The 22,326-nt window shown below is 42.0% G+C and overlaps 1 protein-coding gene across 1 annotated transcript in view; it reads right to left on the bottom strand.

Moving 5' to 3' along the window:
- The window catches only part of LOC127444833 (ephrin type-A receptor 6-like), a 218,176-nt gene that overhangs the window by 180,825 nt on the left and 15,025 nt on the right, over nucleotides 1-22,326 (bottom strand). The window contains exon 2 of the mRNA XM_051704393.1: nucleotides 2,682-2,746. Within this exon, the coding sequence (XP_051560353.1) occupies nucleotides 2,682-2,746 (65 nt within the window). The remainder of the gene's footprint in view (nucleotides 1-2,681; nucleotides 2,747-22,326) is intronic.

The raw sequence follows: 22,326 nt of genomic DNA, 5'->3' as shown, positions 1-22,326 counted from the left end.
GGTCTGTGCCAGAGTAAACAAAACACACACTCTGGTCTCCACTTGCTCGAAAACAAATTAAATAGCAGGGAAAGTCTCCCAAGGCTAGAAAAGGTGTGTTCCATCTGGCTATGGGAGAATAACAGGGGCTTTGATTAACATGACATACCCTGACCTATCAGAAAGAAGCAGAGAAAGACTTTGTTGTAAATACAAATAGGAGAGGTATCTGACCCAGGATATTATCGCATGAATTATTGATTTGATCGGAGATGTGTATACTGTTCTGTTACTGCACCAAAAATGAAACCCCAGTGGTGTTTACTGTTGAGATGAACTCACTTTCTTTGACATCATGGGCACCTGCGTAAGAGCAGAACTAATATGAAGATGTGCAGTGCGGCTTCAGTGGGAAATAATTTTATGGGGTATAGGTCATTTTACACACCCTCAAATAAAAACTCTGTGGGATAACTCTGGTTACTCCCGTACCAAACTTTCACTCTAGTTCAGCTCAAGACCAGGGCTGATGCTTATAGTTGATCTCAGAATATGGCACTGATCGAGCATCCATCATACTTTATTATAAGAGGAAGACAGAAAAAAAATATACATACAGTGCATCCGGAAAGTATTCACAGCGCTTCACTTTTTCCACATTTTGTTATGTTACAACCTTATTCCAAAATGGATTAAATTCATTATTTTACTCATAATTCTACAAACAATACCCCATAATGACAATGTGAAAGAAGTTTGTTTGAAATCTTTGCAAATTTATTACAAATAAAAAACGAAAAAAATCACATGTACATAAGTATTCACAGCCTTTGCTCAATACTTTGTAGGAAGCACCTTTGGCACCAATTACAGCCTCAAGTCTTTGAGTATGATGCAACAAGCTTGGCACACCTATTTTTGGGCAGTTTCTCCCATTCTTCTTTGCAGGACCTCTCATGCTCCAACAGGTTGGATGGGGAGCGTCGGTGCATAGCCATTTTCAGATCTCTCCAGAGATGTTCAATCGGGTTCAAGTCTGGGCTCTGGTTGGGCCACTCAAGGACATTCACAGAGTTGTCCCGGAGCCACTCCTTTGTTATCTTGGCTGTGTGCTTAGGGTTGTTGTCCTGTTGGAAGATGAACCTTCACCCAGTCTGAGATCCAGAGTGCTCTGGAGCAGGTTTTCATCAAGGATGTCTCTGTACATTGCTGCATTCATCTTTCCCTCGATCCTGACTAGTCTCCCAGTTCCTGCCGCTGAAAAAAATCCCCACAGCATGATGCTGCCACCACCATGCTTCACTGTAGGGATGGTATTGGCCAGGTGATGAGCGGTGCCTGGTTTCCTCCAGACATGACGCTTGCCATTCAGGCCAAAGAGTTCAATCTTTGTTTCTCATGGTTTGAGAGTCCTTCAGGTGCCTTTTGGCAAACTCCAGGTGGGCTGTCATGTGCCTTTTACTGAGGAGTGGCTTCCGTCTGGCCACTCTACCAAACAGGCCTGATTGGTGGAGTGCTGCAGAGATGATTGTTCTTCTGGAACGTTCTCTTCTCTCCACAGAGAAACGTTGGAGCTCTGTCAGAGTGACCATCGGGTTCTTGGTCACCTCCCTGACTAAGGCCCTTCTCCCCCGATCGCTCAGTTTGGCCGGGCGGCCAGCTCTAGGAAGAGTCCTGGTGGTTCCAAACTTCTTTCATTTACGGATGATGGAGGCCACTGTGCTCATTGGGACCTTCAATGCTGCATACATTTTTCTGTACCCTTCCCCAGATCTGAGCCTCGATACAATCCTGTCTCGGAGGTCTACAGACAATTCCTTGGACTTCATGGCTTGGTCTGTGCTCTGACATGCACTGTTAACTGTGGGACCTTACATAGACAGGTGTGTGCCTTTCCAAATCATGTCCAATCAACTGAATTTACCACAGGTGGACACCAATCAAGTTGTAGAAACATCTCAAGGATGATCAGTGAAAACAGGATGCACCTGAGCTCAATTTTGAGTGTCATGGCAAAGGCTGTGAATACTTATGTACATGTGATTTTTTTCGTTTTTTATTTTTAATAAATTTGCAAAGATTTCAAAGAAAGAAACTTCTTTCATGTTGTCATTATGGGGTATTGTTTGTAGAATTTTGAGGAAAATAATGAATTTAATCCATTTTGGAATAAGGCTGTAACATAACAAAATGTGGAAAAAGTGAAGCGCTGTGAATACTTTCCGGATGCACTGTAATAATAATAATGTTGCTCAAGTGTAAGTACCTCTTCTGGTTTATGAGATCACACTTGTTTGCTTCATTCAAATTGCTTCTAAACCTTTGAATGCTTTTAATGTCTTTGAAATTCTCTATATAGTATTCAGGAAAATGAAAGAAGGGGAAATTGAATTATTGAATTGAGGCCTGTGTTAATAATCACCCTTTAAGAAGCTCTCTGCATACATTCTTGATCAATAATATCATCTCAATGACCTGTTCTGAATAAATTTAATTTCAACACACTATTTTTTCACACTTAATTGCACTGTTTGGTTTAACCTAAGGTAAGTAATGTCTGAATGGGCTTATATTGGTTGGAATTAATTCAAAAGAGCTTCATGGGAACTGATTTTTAATAACTGTGGCACATATTTACACTTTGTACATACTGCAAGAGAAATTATGTGAAGGTACAAAGGTCATGGGGAAATATTACTTACCCCATTTACTGGGTAGGTCTTCCAGCTTAGTTCTCCTAGCACAGCCGTAGTGTCCAAAAGAATCACTACAGAGAAAAAGGAGGGGGAGTGGAAGAGGACAGAAAACAGATGACGACTATAGTTACCTCTCAAAGGCTCCAAAAGAACAATGAATTCATAACAACAACACTAACACTGCATGCAAAATGAACATGATTTCATTAGTATTCATAGGTACTCGTACGTAGAGTGAGGATCTAGCACCAGCATGATCACACAGGAAATTGGCATATTGATAACGAATACTCATCTACCCTGAAATCAACCGAATTACTGACAAGTGTCATGCCCCATCAGAAATTTTTGCATCAATTCAAATAAGTTTACCTTTCCCGCATGAGCAACCTCTGAGACACCAGTTCTGATCCCATGGAAACCAGGAAAAAATAGCATTCATATAAACAATAGTGTTATTGTAGGTTGCATTTTTGCTCTAAAGTTGCATTTTTACTTATTGACGATTAGGTTTACTGTTGGGGTTTGTGAGTAGAGTTAATAAAAATGCATTCCTGTAAACTGTATTACACTATTTTTAACAAAAAATACAACTTGCTTTTGGCACCACTCTGTAGACATTTCACCTGGAAACTGGAGCTCACACATACATTCAACATCACTTCCAGCCTTGGCCACTGGGGGAAGTGGTTTGAATTTCATTTAGCACAGACTAATTTTTAGCGGCAGAACTATGGAAGCATATTGATGACAAATATCTTTGATTCAGAAAAGCACGCTGAATTGCACTAACTGAAAATAAATGCATTGCATTAACAGTGCTTTTATTTTGGGGGGGGGGCTGCAATTTAATGCACTTGTATGATTAAGAGGTGAATATTTCAGTTGAAAACATTTTGCAAAAAATTTTATCATTACAAATACGATATAAAATATTCAGTTTTATTATTCAACTATATCAGTTTAATTGATTTATGAAATCTGACTATCATCCATTGATAACAAAGGAGATGGAACTTTGCTAACGTTACAAATTGGAGGGAGCCTTAATCTAATGACACACAGATTGTGATAAAGGTTTATTTGGTTAGTACCTCTCCATGTTGCTCTTTGTCTTCATAAACACCGAATTTCATCACCTAGTGGTGAAGAATAGTAGCAGCAAGTGAAGATTGTGCATCAGCACTCTACTGCTTTTTCTGCTTTTACCTGGGAGGAGCCATGCGTAAGTTACAACCTACATTATTTATAGTGTAAATGGGCACTAAGACCCCATTTACACCTTGTATTGTTGGGCCTCATGTATTCAGATAGAAGACAAAGGCAGGCCTAACACAGTCGTAAAAACATAACTCAAGCCCCCACCTTCTAAGTCGTAAATCTTACTGATAAAAATCGCGCCAAAATCAAACAAAGGGAGTCCAAAACAGACTACAAATCCACGAAGCCTTGCTCACTAAAGGATCGAACTCTCAACTCCTATTGGATGAGGCACATAACAGAACGTCCCTCAAACATGACATCATCAGGAGTTGAAATACCTCTGAAATGTTTCGTGAGTTACTTCCAGCGACTTTGTTCACCGAATATAGACGTAGCTCTTTGCTGCTCTCCGGTGCAACCTCGTGGCACAAGGAAGTAATGTCCGACTTGAAACTGTAGCCATACAATCTCCATCTTGCTGGACGAGTTGAGATTACTCTGTGTTCAACCAAACACTCTAACGGATCCGAAGGAGACTGCCGAGCAATTCGCATCTTCATCCGTTTGCCGACAGAACTGAAGAGATTAAAGATTTCTCTTCCATCTTCAATCAAGTCGACATTTCTGAGTTCTCTGCCAGCCCACCGAGAATCAACAGCCGTACCACCCGCCGACAGAGCGAGGAAACGGCCTCCCGTCATCACCCGAGCCTCCAGGAACCGGGTCAGAGTTAAAGGACGGAGGAAAACACATTCTACCTGTGTTCTCATGCGATTCAAGTAAGAGGTTTACGTCTGGGCAGAGATAGAATATTATAGTGTGTTATCCTTGTGCTTCAAGGTTTTTGCTTGTACAGTTTACGGATCGCCATGTCCGCTCATTATTAATACTCAGGGTATTAATTATCACAAATTTGTTTTGCTGTATTGTGGTCCAACCAAATTGGATTGTTGTGCAATTTCGCTATCGCGGGTGAGACAGCAACTGAGTTCATCCATTAAAGAGTCAAATAACGCGGGACTGTTTACAAGCCATCCACCGCGTCTCTGAGTGATGAACTAAACAGCTGCTTTCTCTCCCACGATCGCGAAATCAGCTTTAGGGCTGTCACTTCTCTCTCTCTCTCTCTCTCTCTCTCTCTCTCTCTCACTAACCACACTGACACACACACACACACACACTGTCACACACACACCTCATGTGTTATAGAATTATTTTATTTCCATATCTAATCATATCACTGTTTAGTTTGTAGTTGTAAGTCGGAAGTTTATTGACTGCATTGTATTAATTATTAATTGATATTACTGCATAAATAAATTTGTTTATATTACAAAGAGAAGTGTTCTGGTTTGTTTTGCATACGCCTGTGTCGTGCTGACGGGATGTCAGTGCTCGGATTCAAACCTTCATTCATTGTTTTTTTTCCCGAAAATCGATATACTTCGGATGTCGATTTTCCTAAGAAAACAATCTAATATTGAGACTGTTTTACTATTTGGTTATTAGTCCCTAATTCCAGGGTGGTGCCCCGTCAATGTTAATCCTTATTAATATTCTACTGATTTTTGATAATTGATAATTATCTTTGATGATTGAATTTGAATGATCAATAAGCTAGTGTTAATTTTAATTAATGTTTCATCGATGTTAACAATTAACGATTATCTTTGATAATTGTTGATTTAAAGGATTTTAAAAAGCTAACATTGATTCTCATCAATGTTCTATTGATTTTAATAATTAATAATTATCTTTGATAATTATTAATAATTGCTTATAACCAAACTTGCTCCTAAACGTAGCACACTACATTTACTGGAGCCCCATATGAGGTTTTAATGAGTTAGATCCAATTAATTAATTTAAATATTAATTAATAACTACAAAAATAATTAATTATTTCTGATAGTAACACTGATCTAAACAACCAGTAAAGCCCTACAGTATTAGGATGTGTCCTGGGTGATCCGAACACATGTGGTCAGGTGAGACATCTGGTCACTTAAATGCATCTCCTGTGACCACTTGTATTCGGATTTGGAGGGGAGGGACTCCTTTGACATTAAAGTGTAACAAAGTCAGAAAAGAAAAAGAAATCGCAAAAAAATTTAATAAATGATGCGCTATTTCTCCCAGATGCAGTTGAAATTTAATCTAAAGAATGAAATGTAATTTAACATTTCGAGCAGAACTGTCTGTTATTTTAGTGGATTACCTGTATTAACCTGAGCTGCAGATGTTCGTACTTCTCATAAGTGTCCCGTGCATGTTGATTTCAGACACACTGAAGAAGATCCGTGAAGTTCTCGTGTTTGTTCATGTATCCACCTTTTAAAATTTCCAGATCAGATGGTTATTTCCTTTTAAAGCCGCTCATAACCGACAAAGTTTAAACTGTTGTTTTAGAGCAGCAGTTGACTGACAGGTAAAGGGGAGGTGCTTTAATTTTGTCTGGGACGCATACAGGACGGACTAGAATTTATACCTCAAATGCAATGCGGTCATATGTGTTTTTTGTGATCCAATTATAAAACATTTTAGACCCCGTTTAGACCTGTATTTAGCGCTGAACACATGTGATCCAATCACCAAAAATGCATGTTAATACCAGGTGTAAATGGGGTCTAAGTAAAAATGTACACAATACTAAATATTTGAGTGTTGCACCATTAAATTAAAATCGTAAGTCCATGTATAAACTAAATGTTTACAGAAGCCCCAGATCAGGAGTAATGGTTGGAATAAGAAAGCAAACTTATTGAATGACATGAGTGAACTCATGTTTTGCATGACTGACTTCAATCCTTTAGATATCAGCGATGATGTTGACATTTACAGTCGCTTACATTTATGAGAGAAAAAATTATGTAAAAAACTTTTCATGAACATGCTTCACATTTCCATGTCATGTGCATGGAGTTAAACTGCTGTGTTTAAATAGCTTCTTTGGGGTGCCTTTATTTTTAAATGGTATAAAATCAAATGACATTGAACTTGTCTAATTATTGTACTTAAGTCTGCACACCAGAGCAAAAGGGAAAAAACGCTCTCTAACCGTTTATCAAGCGTTGAAACTTTGCTTTGTCAAAAACAACCAGGAATCATGTTTAATAACAGTCATGAAACCCAAAACAGGTGTTTCGAGACTTTACTCCATGATCCCACAATGGCACTTTATTGGCACGTTAAATAAAAAAAATGTAAAAATACGATTTCAATAATAAAGTCGTAATATTTTGCGAATAAAGAAATCCTTGGTCTTTTGGCGCATCAGCACAGAATTATTAGTATTCGGACTCTGCAGCGGTTATATAGGAAATGTAATTTATTTAGGAGAAAGAACTAGACAGATTCGAGCAGTCCTGCTCGGCGTTGTTATTGGGTTTTCCTCTCTAAACATTACTGTTACTGAGGGGATGTTACCACATACAATATCTTGATTCATTTCTGCACAATGAACAATGAGCCAGCAAGTTGTAATTCTCGCTTTGATCCTCCGCAATTTAAATTAAAACGTGTTTGATCCGTTTGTTGTGCTCCTGACCTTTGCTTATATAAAGTTCTGGGGCCGGATTCACGAAATGTTCTTAAGAAGAAAATTCTTCTTAACTACCATTTTCTTCTTAATTTCTAACTTAAGAAAAAAATTACGAATATTTTGTATTCCCGAAAAAAACTTAAGAAAGTTCTTATCTTTTTCTTAAGATTGTTCTTAAGAAAAAAACTTAAGAAGCATTCAAATTCTCGAAAACATTGTTCTTAAAAATCGTCATGAATAACATCTTAAAGTTAGGATAACATCACAGTTGTCTTATATTCTAAAAGGTAAGATGTTTGATGAATTAACTGGGTTGTTTCACGAGTCCTTTTTGTCGAGTCAAGTCAAGTCTGAAGTCATTTTGGGTCGAGTATGGAGTAGGGCTGGGCGATATATCGAATGTCCACTATATAATCATGATAATTTTGCTGACGTTATAAAATTAAACAATATGTTGCAATGATTTTAATGTGTTTGGCCATTAAGTTTCATAGAGTGCATCAGTAGGCTCACGATACTTTAGGGCTGTATAATTAATCAAAATAACATCAAAATGACGATATGATCATATATAATTATTTAACTGGCAAAGGCTGCGATTAAAGACAGATAAACATGGTCTGTGTGTGCTTCAGAATGAACCGGTGACGCGCTGATCTGTGTGCACATGTGGGGTCAGCGGAGCTCATGGGCTAGTGTTTTTAGCGCAGTTCACCTGCATTGTGAAGTACCGGTACTGCAGGTTCAAGCATTTGTGCAATTCCAAACATTAGTAACCGCTATAAAGTTATTATACAAATCTACAAATGTGGAACAGTAAAGGATAGTTTGACAGCGGTTTACAAGATGCAAAACTCATAACTGTCAAACAAACATTGCACTTTCCGTTTCATAATAAAATCTCCTGGTGAAGGTGAAATAAACACAACTTCACTTGCAGTGTCGAAATAAATACCCCAGGTTAGGGTGAAGTAAATAGGACAGAAATGTATTAATTTTTCTTTAACATATATTATCTTGAAAATAATAATAATTCAGTATTATATTATAATAAAAAACTTGACTGAGTTCCACAGTAATAATTTAATACTATGCAATATTCATCTGGTTTCCAAAAAATAAGTGAAGTAGTTTCTGCACACCTTGTTCATTCACAAAAAAAATAAATAAATGTTTTAGTAAATATATATGAAGGTAAATAAGATTTTTATTAAGCTTCCATATATCATTGTATGTTAAATATAAGTATAAATGTGCAAATCAATGAAAAAGATGACATTTTACTCTCCCTTGTGTTAATGTAGTGAAAAACTGTGGGAAACATGCCTTTATCATTTTAAATAGATTTGTATTTAATGATTTTGAAATATTAATTCTACTTGGCTTCAGTGTCTGTTTAGATGAAATGATGGTTCCTCTGATTTAAAAAACAAACAATTTTATGCTATTTCAGAGCAAATGCATAATTATCCAGATATATGTTGAATATCGTCAATTTGCTGAAAAATATCGAGATATATTTTCTGAAGCCATATTGCCCAGCCCTAGTCTGGAGACGAGTCTGAAGTCTATTAAAATGCGACTTGAGTGCGACTCGAATCTGAGTCTCTAACTTGTGTTAGAATATCTGAGAATATCTCTTCAAAAGATTAGAGGAGATGATAATATTCTCATGTACAGAATCGTCCTAGCTAATCCAATTAAATAAGCAAATATATATATATATATATATATATATATATATATATATATATATATATATATATATATACAGGTGCATCTCAATAAATTAGAATGTCGTGAAAAAGTTCATTTATTTCAGTAATTCAACTCAAATTGTGAAACTCGTGTATTAAATAAATTCAATGCACACAGACTGAAGTAGTTTAAGTCTTTGGTTCTTTTAATTGTGATGATTTTGGCTCACATTTAACAAAAACCCACCAATTCACTATCTCAAAAAATTAGAATATGGTGACATGCCAATCAGCTAATAAACTCAAAACACCTGCAAAGGTTTCCTGAGCCTTCAAAATGGTCTCTCAGTTTGGTTCACTAGGCTACACAATCATGGGGAAGACTGCTGATCTGACAGTTGTCCAGAAGACAATCATTGACACCCTTCACAAGGAGGGTAAGCCACAAACATTCATTGCCAAAGAAGCTGGCTGTTCACAGAGTGCTGTATTCAAGCATGTTAACAGAAAGTTGAGTGGAAGGAAAAAGTGTGGAAGAAAAAGATGCACAACCAACCGAGAGAACTGCAGCCTTATGATTGTCAAGCAAAATCGATTCAAGAATTTGGGTGAACTTCACAAGGAATGGACTGAGGCTGGGGTCAAGGCATCAAGAGCCACCACACACAGACATGTCAAGGAATTTGGCTACAGTTGTCGTATTCCTCTTGTTAAGCCACTCCTGAACCACAGACAACGTCAGAGGCGTCTTACCTGGGCTAAGGAGAAGAACTGGACTGTTGCCCAGTGTTCCAAAGTCCCCTTTTCAGATGAGAGCAAGTTTTGTATTTCATTTGGAAATCAAGGTCCTAGAGTCTGGAGGAAGGGTGGAGAAGCTCATAGCCCAAGTTGCTTGAAGTCCAGTGTTAAGTTTCCACAGTCTGTGATGATTTGGGGTGCAATGTCATCTGCTGGTGTTGGTCCATTGTGTTTTTTGAAAACCAAAGTCACTGCACCCGTTTACCAAGAAATTTTGGAGCACTTCATGCTTCCTTCTGCTGACCAGCTTTTTAAAGATGCTGATTTCATTTTCCAGCAGAATTTGGCACCTGCCCACACTGCCAAAAGCACCAAAAGTTGGTTAAATGACCATGGTGTTGGTGTGCTTGACTGGCCAGCAAACTCACCAGACCTGAACCCCATAGATAATCTATGGGGTATTGTCAAGAGGAAAATGAGAAACAAGAGACCAAAAAATGCAGATGAGCTAAAGGCCACTGTCAAAGAAACCTGGGCTTCCATACCACCTCAGCAGTGCCACAAACTGATCACCTCCATGCCACGCCGAATTGAGGCAGTAATTAAAGCAAAAGGAGCCCCTACCAAGTATTGAGTACATATACAGTAAATGAACATACTTTCCAGAAGGCCAACAATTCACTAAAAATGTTTTTTTTTATTGGTCTTATGATGTATTCTAATTTTTTGAGAATTGGTGGGTTTTTGTTAAATGTGAGCCAAAATCATCACAATTAAAAGAACCAAAGACTTAAACTACTTCAGTCTGTGTGCACTGAATTTATTTAATACACGAGTTTCACAATTTGAGTTGAATTACTGAAATAAATGAACTTTTCCACAACATTCTAATTTATTAAGATGCACCTGTATATATATATATATATCAGTATAAACAGTTTTTGGCACCATTCGGAGTAAATTCTAGAGACTGTTGTGCATGAAATTCCCATGAGATCAGCAGTTACAGAAATACTCAAACTAGCCCATCTGGCACCAACAATCACAGTCCAAATCACTGAGCTAAATTTTTTCCCCATTCTGATGGTTGATGTGCACATTAACTCAAGCTCCTGACCTGTATCTGATTTTATGCACTGCACTGCTGCCACAGTATTGGCTGATTACATAATCGCATGGATGATTGTTGGTGCCACACGGGCTGGTTTGAGTATTTCTGTAACTGCTGATCTCCTGGGATTTTCACGCACAACATTCTCTAGAATTTACTCCGAATGGTGCCAAAAACAAAAAACATCTAGTGACCGGACGGAAACACCTTATATATATATATATATATATTTATTTATTTTTTTATTTTTTTATTAATTGTTTTACAAAAAACATGTAACTGACATCAGGCTTACATACACTGATCAGCCACAACATTAAAACCACCTGCCTAATATGGTGTAGGTCCCCCTCGTGCCACCAAAACAGCACCAACCCGCATCTCAGAATAGCATTCTGAGATGATATTCTTCTCACCACAATTGTACAGAGTGGTTATCTGAGTTACTGTGGACTTGGTTCGAACCAGTCTGGCCATTCTCTGTTGACCTCTCACATCAACAAGGCATTTACGTCCACAGAACTGCCCCTCACTGGATGTTTTTTTGTTTTTGGCACCATTATGAGTAATTTCTAGAGACTGTTGTGCGTGAAAATCCCATGAAATCAGCAGTTACAGAAATACTCAAACTAGCCCATCTGGCACCAACAATCATGCCACAGTCCAAATCACTGAGATACATTTTTTCCCCATTCTGATGGTTGATGTGAACATTAACTAAAGCTCCTGACCTGTATCTGATTTTATGCACTGCACTGCTGCCCCACTTTTGGCTGATTAGATAATCGCATGGATGATAGTTGGTGCCAGACAGGCTGGTTTGAGTATTTCTGTAACTGCTGATCTCCTGGGATTTTCACGCACAACAGTCTCTAGAATTTACTCCGAATGGTGCCAAAAACAAAAAACATCCAGTGAGCGGACGGAAATGCCTTGTTGATGAGAGAGGTCAACAGAGAATGGCCAGACTGGTTCGACCGACAAAGTCTACGGTAACTCAGATAACCGCTCAGTACAATTGTGGTGAGATAATAGCATCTCAGAATCCTATTCCATAGTTTTGGTGGCACGAGGGGGACCTACACAATATTAGGCAGGTGGTTTTAATGTTGTGGCTGTAAGTGCCAACAGTCATGCTATTAGACTCTTCATGGAACCCTTTCGTTTGACATAATTTCTATTTAATTAATTAATTAAACTGTTCACTGCCAATCATAAATGAACACACACCATTTAGCCAGCATGCTAATAAACTTTCCTCCTTGAAGACAGTCACATCCACTGTCCCCAGCAGGTGATTCGAGTTGGTACTCAAAAGAAGTCATTAGCTCACCCACATTTGCCAATTTGATATGATAAATGTGCAATTTCCCTTGTTTCTACACCAGAATTTAATTACAATGTCTATCAATAAAATGTGTCACAGGCGTAATATACTCGAGACACAAAGCCTCTGTATGTGTAATTCTGTCTCCTACTCAGCCATAATGGCATGTTTGAAAGTTAAAATAAACAATGTGTGAAAAATAGGCTATGTATTTCTGGTGCAATATACATTTCCCCAGTTATTTTAACAGTTAGTAAGAGTGTTGATTTTAGTACAAGTGATCATTGTTCTTACTCACAGCAGCAGTCTGTGTGTAGGATGATGTACGAATATGTGTTGTGATACTGTGCTAATAATCAGCTTATCTGTATATGTTTTGTCAAAGAGTTAACATAATGGTCCAAAATGAGTGCCTGCAGACAGGCTGTGCACTACTGTTCACCCTAATCGAATCTACTTGCCGATGCCTGGTGATTATGCCTGGAAGTGATGGATCTGTGTTACTAACACACCCAAACACAAAAATGTGAATTAGATGGTTGGGCACTTTGGCCACTCAGCCTACTGTAAATCACATTACACCTCTGTCTAGACCCAGTGTCTCTGTCTCGAGTCATATTATCCCTAAATTTCCGCACTCACTTTCTCCCTGACAGTGAAGGGAGATTAAACATGTCTGCGAGCATACCAGGACAGGGTAATCAATCTGTAATTACTTTATTAAGAGATATTTACAAGCCAGATTAGCCCTAAAGTCTAGTCTATGATGTTCACTGAACTGGTGGAAGTTGGATCTCAATCCCTAAATGTGAATTATAGATGACGAAAATAACCACACATTCATAAGACTATTGAAGCATATGCCTACATTGTAAAGACATAGGCTTACGTTTAACTGCGGGATAAAGTCAGTTTTAGGTTGGATATTCCTTGGATATTCGCCTATGGTGCGTAAGGGACCGTCTGAAAACTCCACCCACAACTAAAACAGTCAGAGCAGTCATTTAATTGACTATTGACTTGCATGTTCTATCATAAAAGTCATAAAAAAACATTGTTATTTAAAAAATAAAACAAACAAATAAACAAAAAAATTCACAGGTTGTATTAGATCGACAGAGTGATGGCTGTGCATATGAATGTACAGTATTCACTTATATTATGAAAAAAATCACAACAATTAACGAACACATTATTTTAACATTCCAAAGGTTGTAGTTAGCTCCCAGTAGATAGACTTACTACAGGTGAGATTTTTTTAAAGTTAGTCAGTCTATCCACTGGGAAGTTAGCCTACTATAACCTTTGAAATGTGAAAAGAACATTTTCAGGAATTTTTATGATGTTTATCCTAAAATAACCTAATACTGTACTGATATTATTGAATTTACTGTAATAATCTCACCTGTCGTAAATAAGTCTATCTACTGGGAACTTACTACAACCTTTGGAATGTGAAATAATGTTTTGGTGAATTTTAGTTCCCTGTCTGTCACTCACTCAACCTTGTGTCGATGTAGTGACACTAGGGGTTCGATCTTGAGAGCCCCGATCACCTTTGCTTAAAATAGAAAAGGCCAAAGAGAATTGGCGAGTGGAATTTGCATGGCACTCTCTGCCCCAGACATACGCGTATAAAAGGAGATGGCGTGCACCACTCATTCAGATTTTTTATTCGGAGCCGAATGCATGTTGTGTTCGTCCTCTCACCTTTCACTACACTGCTGGATTCTTACGGCGCATATCAGCGGTCACCCTCGCACGGTCGGGTGTTGTGCTTCCCATGGGCTCTTCGGCAGCTGAGTCTGTGGGTGCTAAAAGAGTATATTCAAAAGATTATATTTTCTTCTAAAAGAGCTTGCGCAAACGCTTGGCGTCTTTTAAAGATGTCCTTTCGCGTTTGTATTACTGGATGTGGCCGTTATCTCTCCCCTCCGGATACCCATGAAATCTGTCTCGAGAGCTTGGGGCGCCAGCACGCCGAGGCAGCTTTCGTGGAAGGGTTGTGTTCTCATTGCGAGAACATGCCCATGTGAACATTACGGTCGTGGCTCACTTCCTTCTTCATGAAGCAAGGAGCCACCGCAGCTGCTCCCCAACCTGGTCCGTCCTGGGCTGATGCTCAGCTGGCCAGGTCAGCAAGCACAACGGGCGATCTGGATGTGGACATGGGAGCATTTCCACCGGCTCAGCCACCGCGGACCTCCCATCCCCCAGCACACTCATTCTATCCGGAAGAGCTGTCGAGCGATACAGGCAGTCCACCTGAGGGCGGGTTTAATGTGTCGTTCGCGGCTCAAGACGAGGATGAGTTTTCGGTCGCAGCATCGGAGGGTGGGCTTCTGCTATTGGAAGCAGACGAATCTTCTGAGCTCCCGCCCACGGGCGGTAGAGCACAGGATGAGGCAGATGCTGAGATGGCAGCCGTGCTTGCCCGGGCGGCTATGAACATCGGGCTGAAGTGGAACCCTCCACCCTGCCCTGAGCGTTCGCGGCTGGATGATTGGTTTCTGGGCTCGGAGTGCGACCCACGGCCGTGCCCCGCCACGGTGCCTTTCTACCCGGAAGTGCACGAGGAGCTAACGAAGTCATGGAAGGCATCTTTTTCTGCCTGTACATGCTTCGTGGGCTCGTCCACTCTGACTACCCTCGACAGCGGAGCGGCTAAGGGATATGTCAAGCTCCCCCAGGTAGAGCGCACCTTAGTGGTGCATTTATGCCCGCAGGGCACATCCACCTGATGCGACCGACCGAGGCTCCCTTCCAAGTCCTGTAAGTTCTCTTCCTCATTAATGACGAAGGTTTACAAGGCCGTGGGTCAAGCCGCTTCCGCCCTGCACACCATGGCCATCTTGCAGGTCCACCAGGCCAAGGCGCTGAAAGATCTGCACGAGGGTAGAACCGACCCAGGGCTGATGCATGAACTGCATACTGCGACCGACCTCACCTTACGGGCGACGAAAGTCACGGCGCACGCCCTGGGCCAGACGATGTCCACTCTTGTGGTCCAAGAGCAGCATCTGTGGCTCAACCTTGTGCAGATGCATGACACCGAAAAAGTCAGCTTTCTCGATGTGCCCATCTCCCAAGGGGGGCTTTTTGGCGGCACCGTCGAGGATTTCACCCATCAGTTCTCGACGGTGAGGAAGCAGACCGAGGCGGTTAAGCACATCTTGCCGTGGCACGACTCGGTCGCCTTCAGGCCTCCGAAGTCCCGTGCCCTGTCTGCTTCTCGCCAGAGCCGTTCCCCTGTGGTGCCGGCCCCCGCACCATCGGAGCCCGTACGCTGGCCTCAGAGAAAAAGATCCTCCCATGGGAAGTCGGCTCCAGCTGCCCGTCAGCCGGCCCCCAACAACCCCAGATGGGTTTCGAGGCGGCCCTGACACGGGCAGCCCAGGGTTGAGGCGACAGCGCATGGTGAGTATTCCATCGCCCTTTTACAGCCCTTATTTTATCGTGCCCAAGTGCCCAAGTGAGTACTGATGCCAGGATGCTCTTCTCCGTTAACATCCTGAACGGAAGCCTATGTAAGGCTTTGTTCAAGGCACGCAGATCCAAGATTGGGCACAACCCTCCCCCTCACTTGGGCATGATAAAATAAGGGCTGTGCGTGGTGAGTATTCCATAGCCTTACATCGGCTTCCGTTCAGGATGTTAACGGAGAAGAGCATCCTGGCGTCAGTACGACATCAGGATTGGTACACGTACTTTCACGTTTCGATCCTTCCTCGACACAGACCCTTTCTTTGGTTTGCCTTTGAGGGACGAGCATATCAGTACAAGGTCCTCCCCTTCGGTCTGTCCCTGTCCCCTCACATCTTTACCAAGGTCACAGAGGCTGCCCTGGCCCCGCTGAGGGACAAGGGCATATGCATTCTCAATTATCTCGACGACTGGCTAACCCTAGCTCACTCACGAGATATATTGTGTGCACACAGGGACCTTGTGCTTCATCACCTTGACCGACTCGGGCTTCAGGTCAACTGGGAGAAGAGCAAGCTCTCCCCTGTGCAGAGCATCTCTTTTCTTTGTTGGACTCGGTCACTCTCAAGGCACGTCTTACGACTGAATGTGCTCAGTCAGTGCTGACCTGCCTGAAGACCTTAAGGCAGAAGGTAGCGGTGCCAGTGAAACAATTTCAGAGGCTCCTGGGGCATATGGCATCCCCGGCAGTGGTTCTCCCCCTCGGGTTGATGCATATGAGACCGCTTCAGCACTGGGTACAGACTCGAGTCCTGAGGTGGGCATGGCACCACGGCACCCAGCGTGTGACCATCACGCCACAGTGCTGTCAGACTTTCAGCCCTTGGTTAGACCTGGTGTTTCTATGGGCAGGTGTTCCCCTAGAGCAGGTCTCAAGGTGCATCGTGGTCATGACAGATGCCTCGAACTCGGGCTGGGGTGCCGTGTGCAACGGGCAGGCAGTGTCGGGGCTCTGGACGCGGCCCCGACTCCAATGGCACATCAACTGCTTAGAGTTGCTGGCGGTATTGCTGGCCCTGAGGAGGCTTTGACCATTGATTCAGGGCAAGCATGTGTTGGTCCAGTCCGACAACACAGCGACCGTAGCATACATAAACCACCAAGGCGGCGTACGCTCACATTGCATATCGCAACTCGCCCGCCGCCTCCTCCTTTGGAGTCAGCAGACGTTGAAGTCTCTGCGAGCCACTCACCTCTCGGGCGTTCTCAACCGTGCAGCAGACGTGCTTTCACAGCAGGTATCGCTCCGCGGGGAGTGGAGACTCCACCCCCACACAGTCCAGCTGATTTGGGAGAGATTCGGGGAGGCGCAGGTAGACCTGTTCACCTCCCAAGAGTCCTCTCACTGCCCCCTTTGGTACTCCCTGTCCGAGGCCCCCCTCGGCACGGATGCCTTGGTGCACAGCTGACCTAGGTGGCTACGCAAGTATGCGTTTCCTCCTGTGAGCCTCATTGCACAGACTCTGTGCAAAGTCAGGGACGACGAGCAGCAAGTCCTGTTCGTTGCGCCGTACTGGCCCAACCGGACTTGGTTCTCGGATCTGATGCTCCTCCCTGGCATATTCCCCTGAGACAGGACCTTCTCACTCAGGGGCAGGGCATGCTCCAGCACCCGTGGCCACACCTCTGGAATCTCCACGTCTGGCTCCTGGACGGGACGTGGAAGACCTAGTAGGTCTTCCGCCAGTGGTGGTAAACAAGATCTCTCAGGCCAGAGCCCCCTCTACAAGGCAGCTGTATGCTTGAAGTGGCATCTCTTCATGAACTGGTGTTCTTCCTGTGGGGAAGACCCACAGAGATGCGCCATCGGGTCTGTGCTGTCTTTCCTACAGGAAGGGCTGGAGAGATGGCTGTCTCCCTTTACCCTGAAAGTGTACATGGCTGCCATAGCAGCTTTCCACGATACACTGGATGGGAGACACTCACGACAGCACGACCTGATCAACAGGTTCCTCAAGGGCACGAGGAGGTTGAATCCTCCTAGACCGCACCTGATTCCCTCTTGGGATCTTTCTGTGGTCCTACCTGCCCTACAGAGAGCCCCCTTTGATCCCCTGGAGCAGGCCGAGCTCTGCACTTTGTTTCTGAAGACGGCCCCCCTGGTGGCACTCACTTCCATCAAGAGGGTGGGGGACCTGCAGGTGCTCTCTGTTACCAGCGAGGGCCTGGAGTTCGGGCCTCACATGATCTTGAGACCCCAGCCCGGTTATGTGCCCAAAGTTCCCACCACTCCTTTTCGGTTCCAGGTGGTAACCTGCAAGCGCTCCCTTCAGAGGAGGAAGACCCAGGCTTGTCGTTGCTGTGTCCAGTTCGTGCCCTGCGAATCTATCTGGACTGCACACAGAGCTTTAGATGCTCGGAGCAGCTCTTTGTCTGTTTTGGAGGACAGCAGAAGGGGAAAGCTGTCTCCAAACAGAGACTAGCCCATTGGATTGTGGATGCCATTTCTCTCGCATACCAATCTCAGGACTTGCCGTGCCCCTTTGGAGTCCAGGTGCACTCCATTAGAGGTGTTGCATCCTCCTGGGCACTGGCAAGGGGGGCCTCTCTAGCAGACATATGCAGAGCTGCGGATTGGGCTACACCCAATACCTTTGCAAGGTTTTATAACCTACGCATAAACCCGGTTTTGACCCGAATGTTACGTGGTAAAAGCAGGTAGACCGGGCAGCCGGTTGGGTGTACCGCTTGCATTGCGCCCTTCCCCTTTTTCAAAGGTGATTATGTGCGCCTTTTTGTGCACAACAGTTCCCCGTATCTGGTGAACCCCGGACGCCTCTCAAATTCTTAAGCACTTTTTGGTGAAGAACTTGGCGGAGGAGTACCGGCACCAGGCCCAGTACTCGTGGTATACCCCTTTCCAGGTGAGCACATGTGCTTGGGCTCAGTGCTCCATGTGTGGTGATTCCCCCTTGGTAATCCCATATGATGAGTTTCCACTGTTCGGTTTCCCCTGTGTTTACCCTCGCCAGAGCTTTCTCTGCCTCGGCTATGTACCCTTTCTGTGGAAAGGGTCCTCCGGTGGTATCATTCTATATGTGAACTTCCCCGTTGGTAAGTCCATGTGAGGTATTCTCCACATGTTAACCTCCCTCCAGCAGGATGTGGTCTCCTGGAGAGGGAAGAGCACTTCCCATCTCTATTCTAGAAAGTTCTCGGTGGGAAATTGCTTAACAGCAAATCAGGAAAGGCTCCGCCGGTAGCCTCCCGGGACTGTCTATCAGCTCCTCAGCATAAATCTGAATGAGTGGTACACGCCATCTCCTTTTATACCCATATGTCCGGGGCAGAGAGTGGCATGCAACTTCCTCTTGCCAATTCTCATTGGCCTTTTCTATTTTATGCAAAGGTGATTGGGGCTCTCAAGATCGAACCCCTAGTGTCACTACATTGACACAAGGTCTCGTTCCCTCCATCAGGGAACAGAGGTTACATCAGTAACCAGACATTTTTTTTCTTGAAAATAATCTAATACTGTATTCATTATTGGACTTACTGTAAACATCTTATCTGTAGTTGTCAGTCTATTAACTGGCAACCTACTACAACATTTGGAATGTAAAAGTGTACTTTTAATGTTTTATGTTTAACTTGCACATCAACTGAATGAGTGATTGGACACCACCTGTATTTAATAGTGAGTGGAATTTTCAGCTGGTCCCTTAAGTACACCAAGCAGTGAAAGCACATCGGCGCATTTTCAGCCATAATTCTGCAGCCACACCAACTGACAGTTCTGAGTGAAGTGTTCATGTCTGTAATTATATACCATTTATATTTATATACCATAACATCAAGCCAAGTGTGCAAAATCCTTGCCAACTTGCTGCCGGCAGAGAGCACAGGTACGTGAAACCGAATATCAAAACATATCAAACCTAAAACTAAATTTACCCCACTCTGGGAGCTTAGGTGTGAGGGACTTGCTCATCATGGAAATTATGCTAAATGCAGTTCATGAATGCTTGTCTCTCAAAAGCTCGACCAGTGAATTTAAAATCAGCATTTACACATATCCTTCACATTTGTCCAATAATAAAAGGCATATACAACTGCCACATATACGACCCAGTAGCAAAAGGCTATATTCCCATTCAAAAACATGGATGTCAGAATGATCTGAGCTTGAAATGAGTACTCTTCGCTGCCATGTAAATACTTATTGTCTTATATTTAATATTGAAAATGTAATAATATCTTCCAATGTATTTGTTGTTATTATTATTAATCATTTGTTATTTACTGTTGTAGCTGTTTGTAACGTTGGCTGGCTACAGGTAGATGAAGAGACGTGAAAACATGAATCCAAACATGAGAACAAACATAAAAGACTAGACTAAACTTGACTTAACATGACATGACTTGACTTAGCTTGACTATAAACTTAACATGGAAAACTGTACACCAACAACGATACATTCACAATACTCGACAATGGACAATGGCAAACATGGCAAACACTTCAGACATCAGAAGACTACAAAGGACAATTTGGACTGCTGATAGGATTATTGGTTGCCCTCTGTCCCCCCTTCAAGAACTGTACTTTTCCAGAGTGAGGAAAAAGGCTGGAAAAATCACTCTGGACCCCACTCACCCTGCCCACTACCTTTTTGAACTGTTGCCTTCTGGCCGACACTTCAGAGCTCTGAGCACCAGAACCGTCAGGCACAGGAACAGTTTTTTCCTCAGGCTATCCATCTCATCAACAGTTAAATTTCCCCATTGAGCAATAACTATGTGCAATACACAGTTTAGTCTTTTTTATATTTATCCAACACATCCAACCTCTTCTGCCATTTCATTCCTCTGGGAAAAAAAACATTTGCACTGTACATAACAGATTTGTATTTGCACTGTACATAACAGATAACAGATTTGTATTAGTTTGCACTATGTATGTGTATGTGTGTTTGTATGTATGTGTGTGTCTGTGTGTGTATGTACGTATGTGTATAACTATTAATTTATTATTATCTATGTCTTGCTGCTGTTTTTTTTATTGTTTTTGTATTGTTGTACACTGGAAGCTCCTATCACCAAGACAAATTCCTTGTATGTGTAAGCATACTTGGCAATAAAGCTGATTCTAATTCTGATGAGGGTTAAATACTTGGACAAGGGAGAACACATGACAATGAAAACCAATGAACACTTAGAACTCTAAATAAGATAACAATACTGCTAACAACCTAATGAAACAATGAACCAATGAGGGCAAGACACAAGAACATGGGAAACACATGACAAGATCACATGACAAGGAACCGGGAACAAACATGGCATGGAACAAAAACACATACAACCCTGACACTGTTATAATTCACTGGCATGAATACTCATCTGTCTTGGATGCACCTTAAGTTAAGTCTGTATATTCTCTGAATCACATCTTGCTTTGTTCATTGCACTGCAATATGTAAAAATGAAAACAAACCGATTCTTTCCTTACTCTTTGATGATTTCTCATTTAAAAAACGCACAAAACACTGATGTCAATTTAAAACACTTATTTAAAGCAATCAAGCTATAGTTGCCTTGGACTAATTATTAGGACGAAAGGTGTCCCGACTGCAAGTCCACCATGATGCGGTACATGACTTGTAAAATTGGGACTGTCCCCGGTTTTAAAGTGATGTCTAATGCGAATGCCAGACCCAACTGCAGCCGATTCTCCAGTGCAGTGTGGACCACCAGTGCCCAACTGATCAGCTGCATGGTACCACTTATAAATGATTAAAACAAGTTGTGTTGCATGAAGAAGGATAACTGTGCAAAGACATTTGGCATACAGAGAGAGGGATTAATCTTAATAATCATCTTAATAATAATAATATGTGTGTGTGTGTGTGTGTGTGTGTGTGTGTGCGTGTGTGTGTCGCTCCTATCAATTCCTTCACGTGGCAATGATTGTCCTAATGCTGAATCACATGAAGGCGAAACCCTGTCTGTATTCAGCGAACATTTTACAGTTGTGTGTAGGCAATATGTCTGACTACTTGATGAGAGAGATATCTCAGTTGCAATAAACATGGTGAGTTTTGGAGACTAAATAGTAAAGAATTTAATATTAACTGAGTCAAATTCATCTTAACAATTAAACAGCAGAGAACTTTTATTCTGTCTCACAGCACTGAGAAGACAACTGTGCAGGTTGACCAATCAGAAGAAAGGGGCGTTTCAGGTCCACCCCGATGTGCGAATCAAATATTCAAGCCATATATTAGTGAAATCAAATAATCAAAACGCACAGTGTCCCGTGGCTATTTTTCCAATTTCCTATTTTTAACTTGAGCATTAAATCAAAATTGCGAAAAACAAGTCATTATTTGTTTTTTAATATTGGTTTTATAAACGAATAATGAAATAAGTCGTTTTTTGTTTTTCCGATTTTGAATTCCTATTTGAATATGAAATGAACAAATGATACACGGATTGTGGGTCCGTGTACTTTTGTGTCCATTCTTTTTAACTTTTTAAACCCAAAAATGAAAAACGAAAAATGTGGTTTCTTCTTTATTGGTTTTAACACTGATGAATAGAATAAGCAG

The sequence above is a fragment of the Myxocyprinus asiaticus genome, chromosome 8, assembly GCF_019703515.2.
Source record: "Myxocyprinus asiaticus isolate MX2 ecotype Aquarium Trade chromosome 8, UBuf_Myxa_2, whole genome shotgun sequence".
NCBI lineage: Eukaryota > Metazoa > Chordata > Actinopteri > Cypriniformes > Catostomidae > Myxocyprinus > Myxocyprinus asiaticus.
Note: the sequence above shows the minus strand (reverse complement) of the source record. Positions and strands in the feature narration are given on the sequence as shown.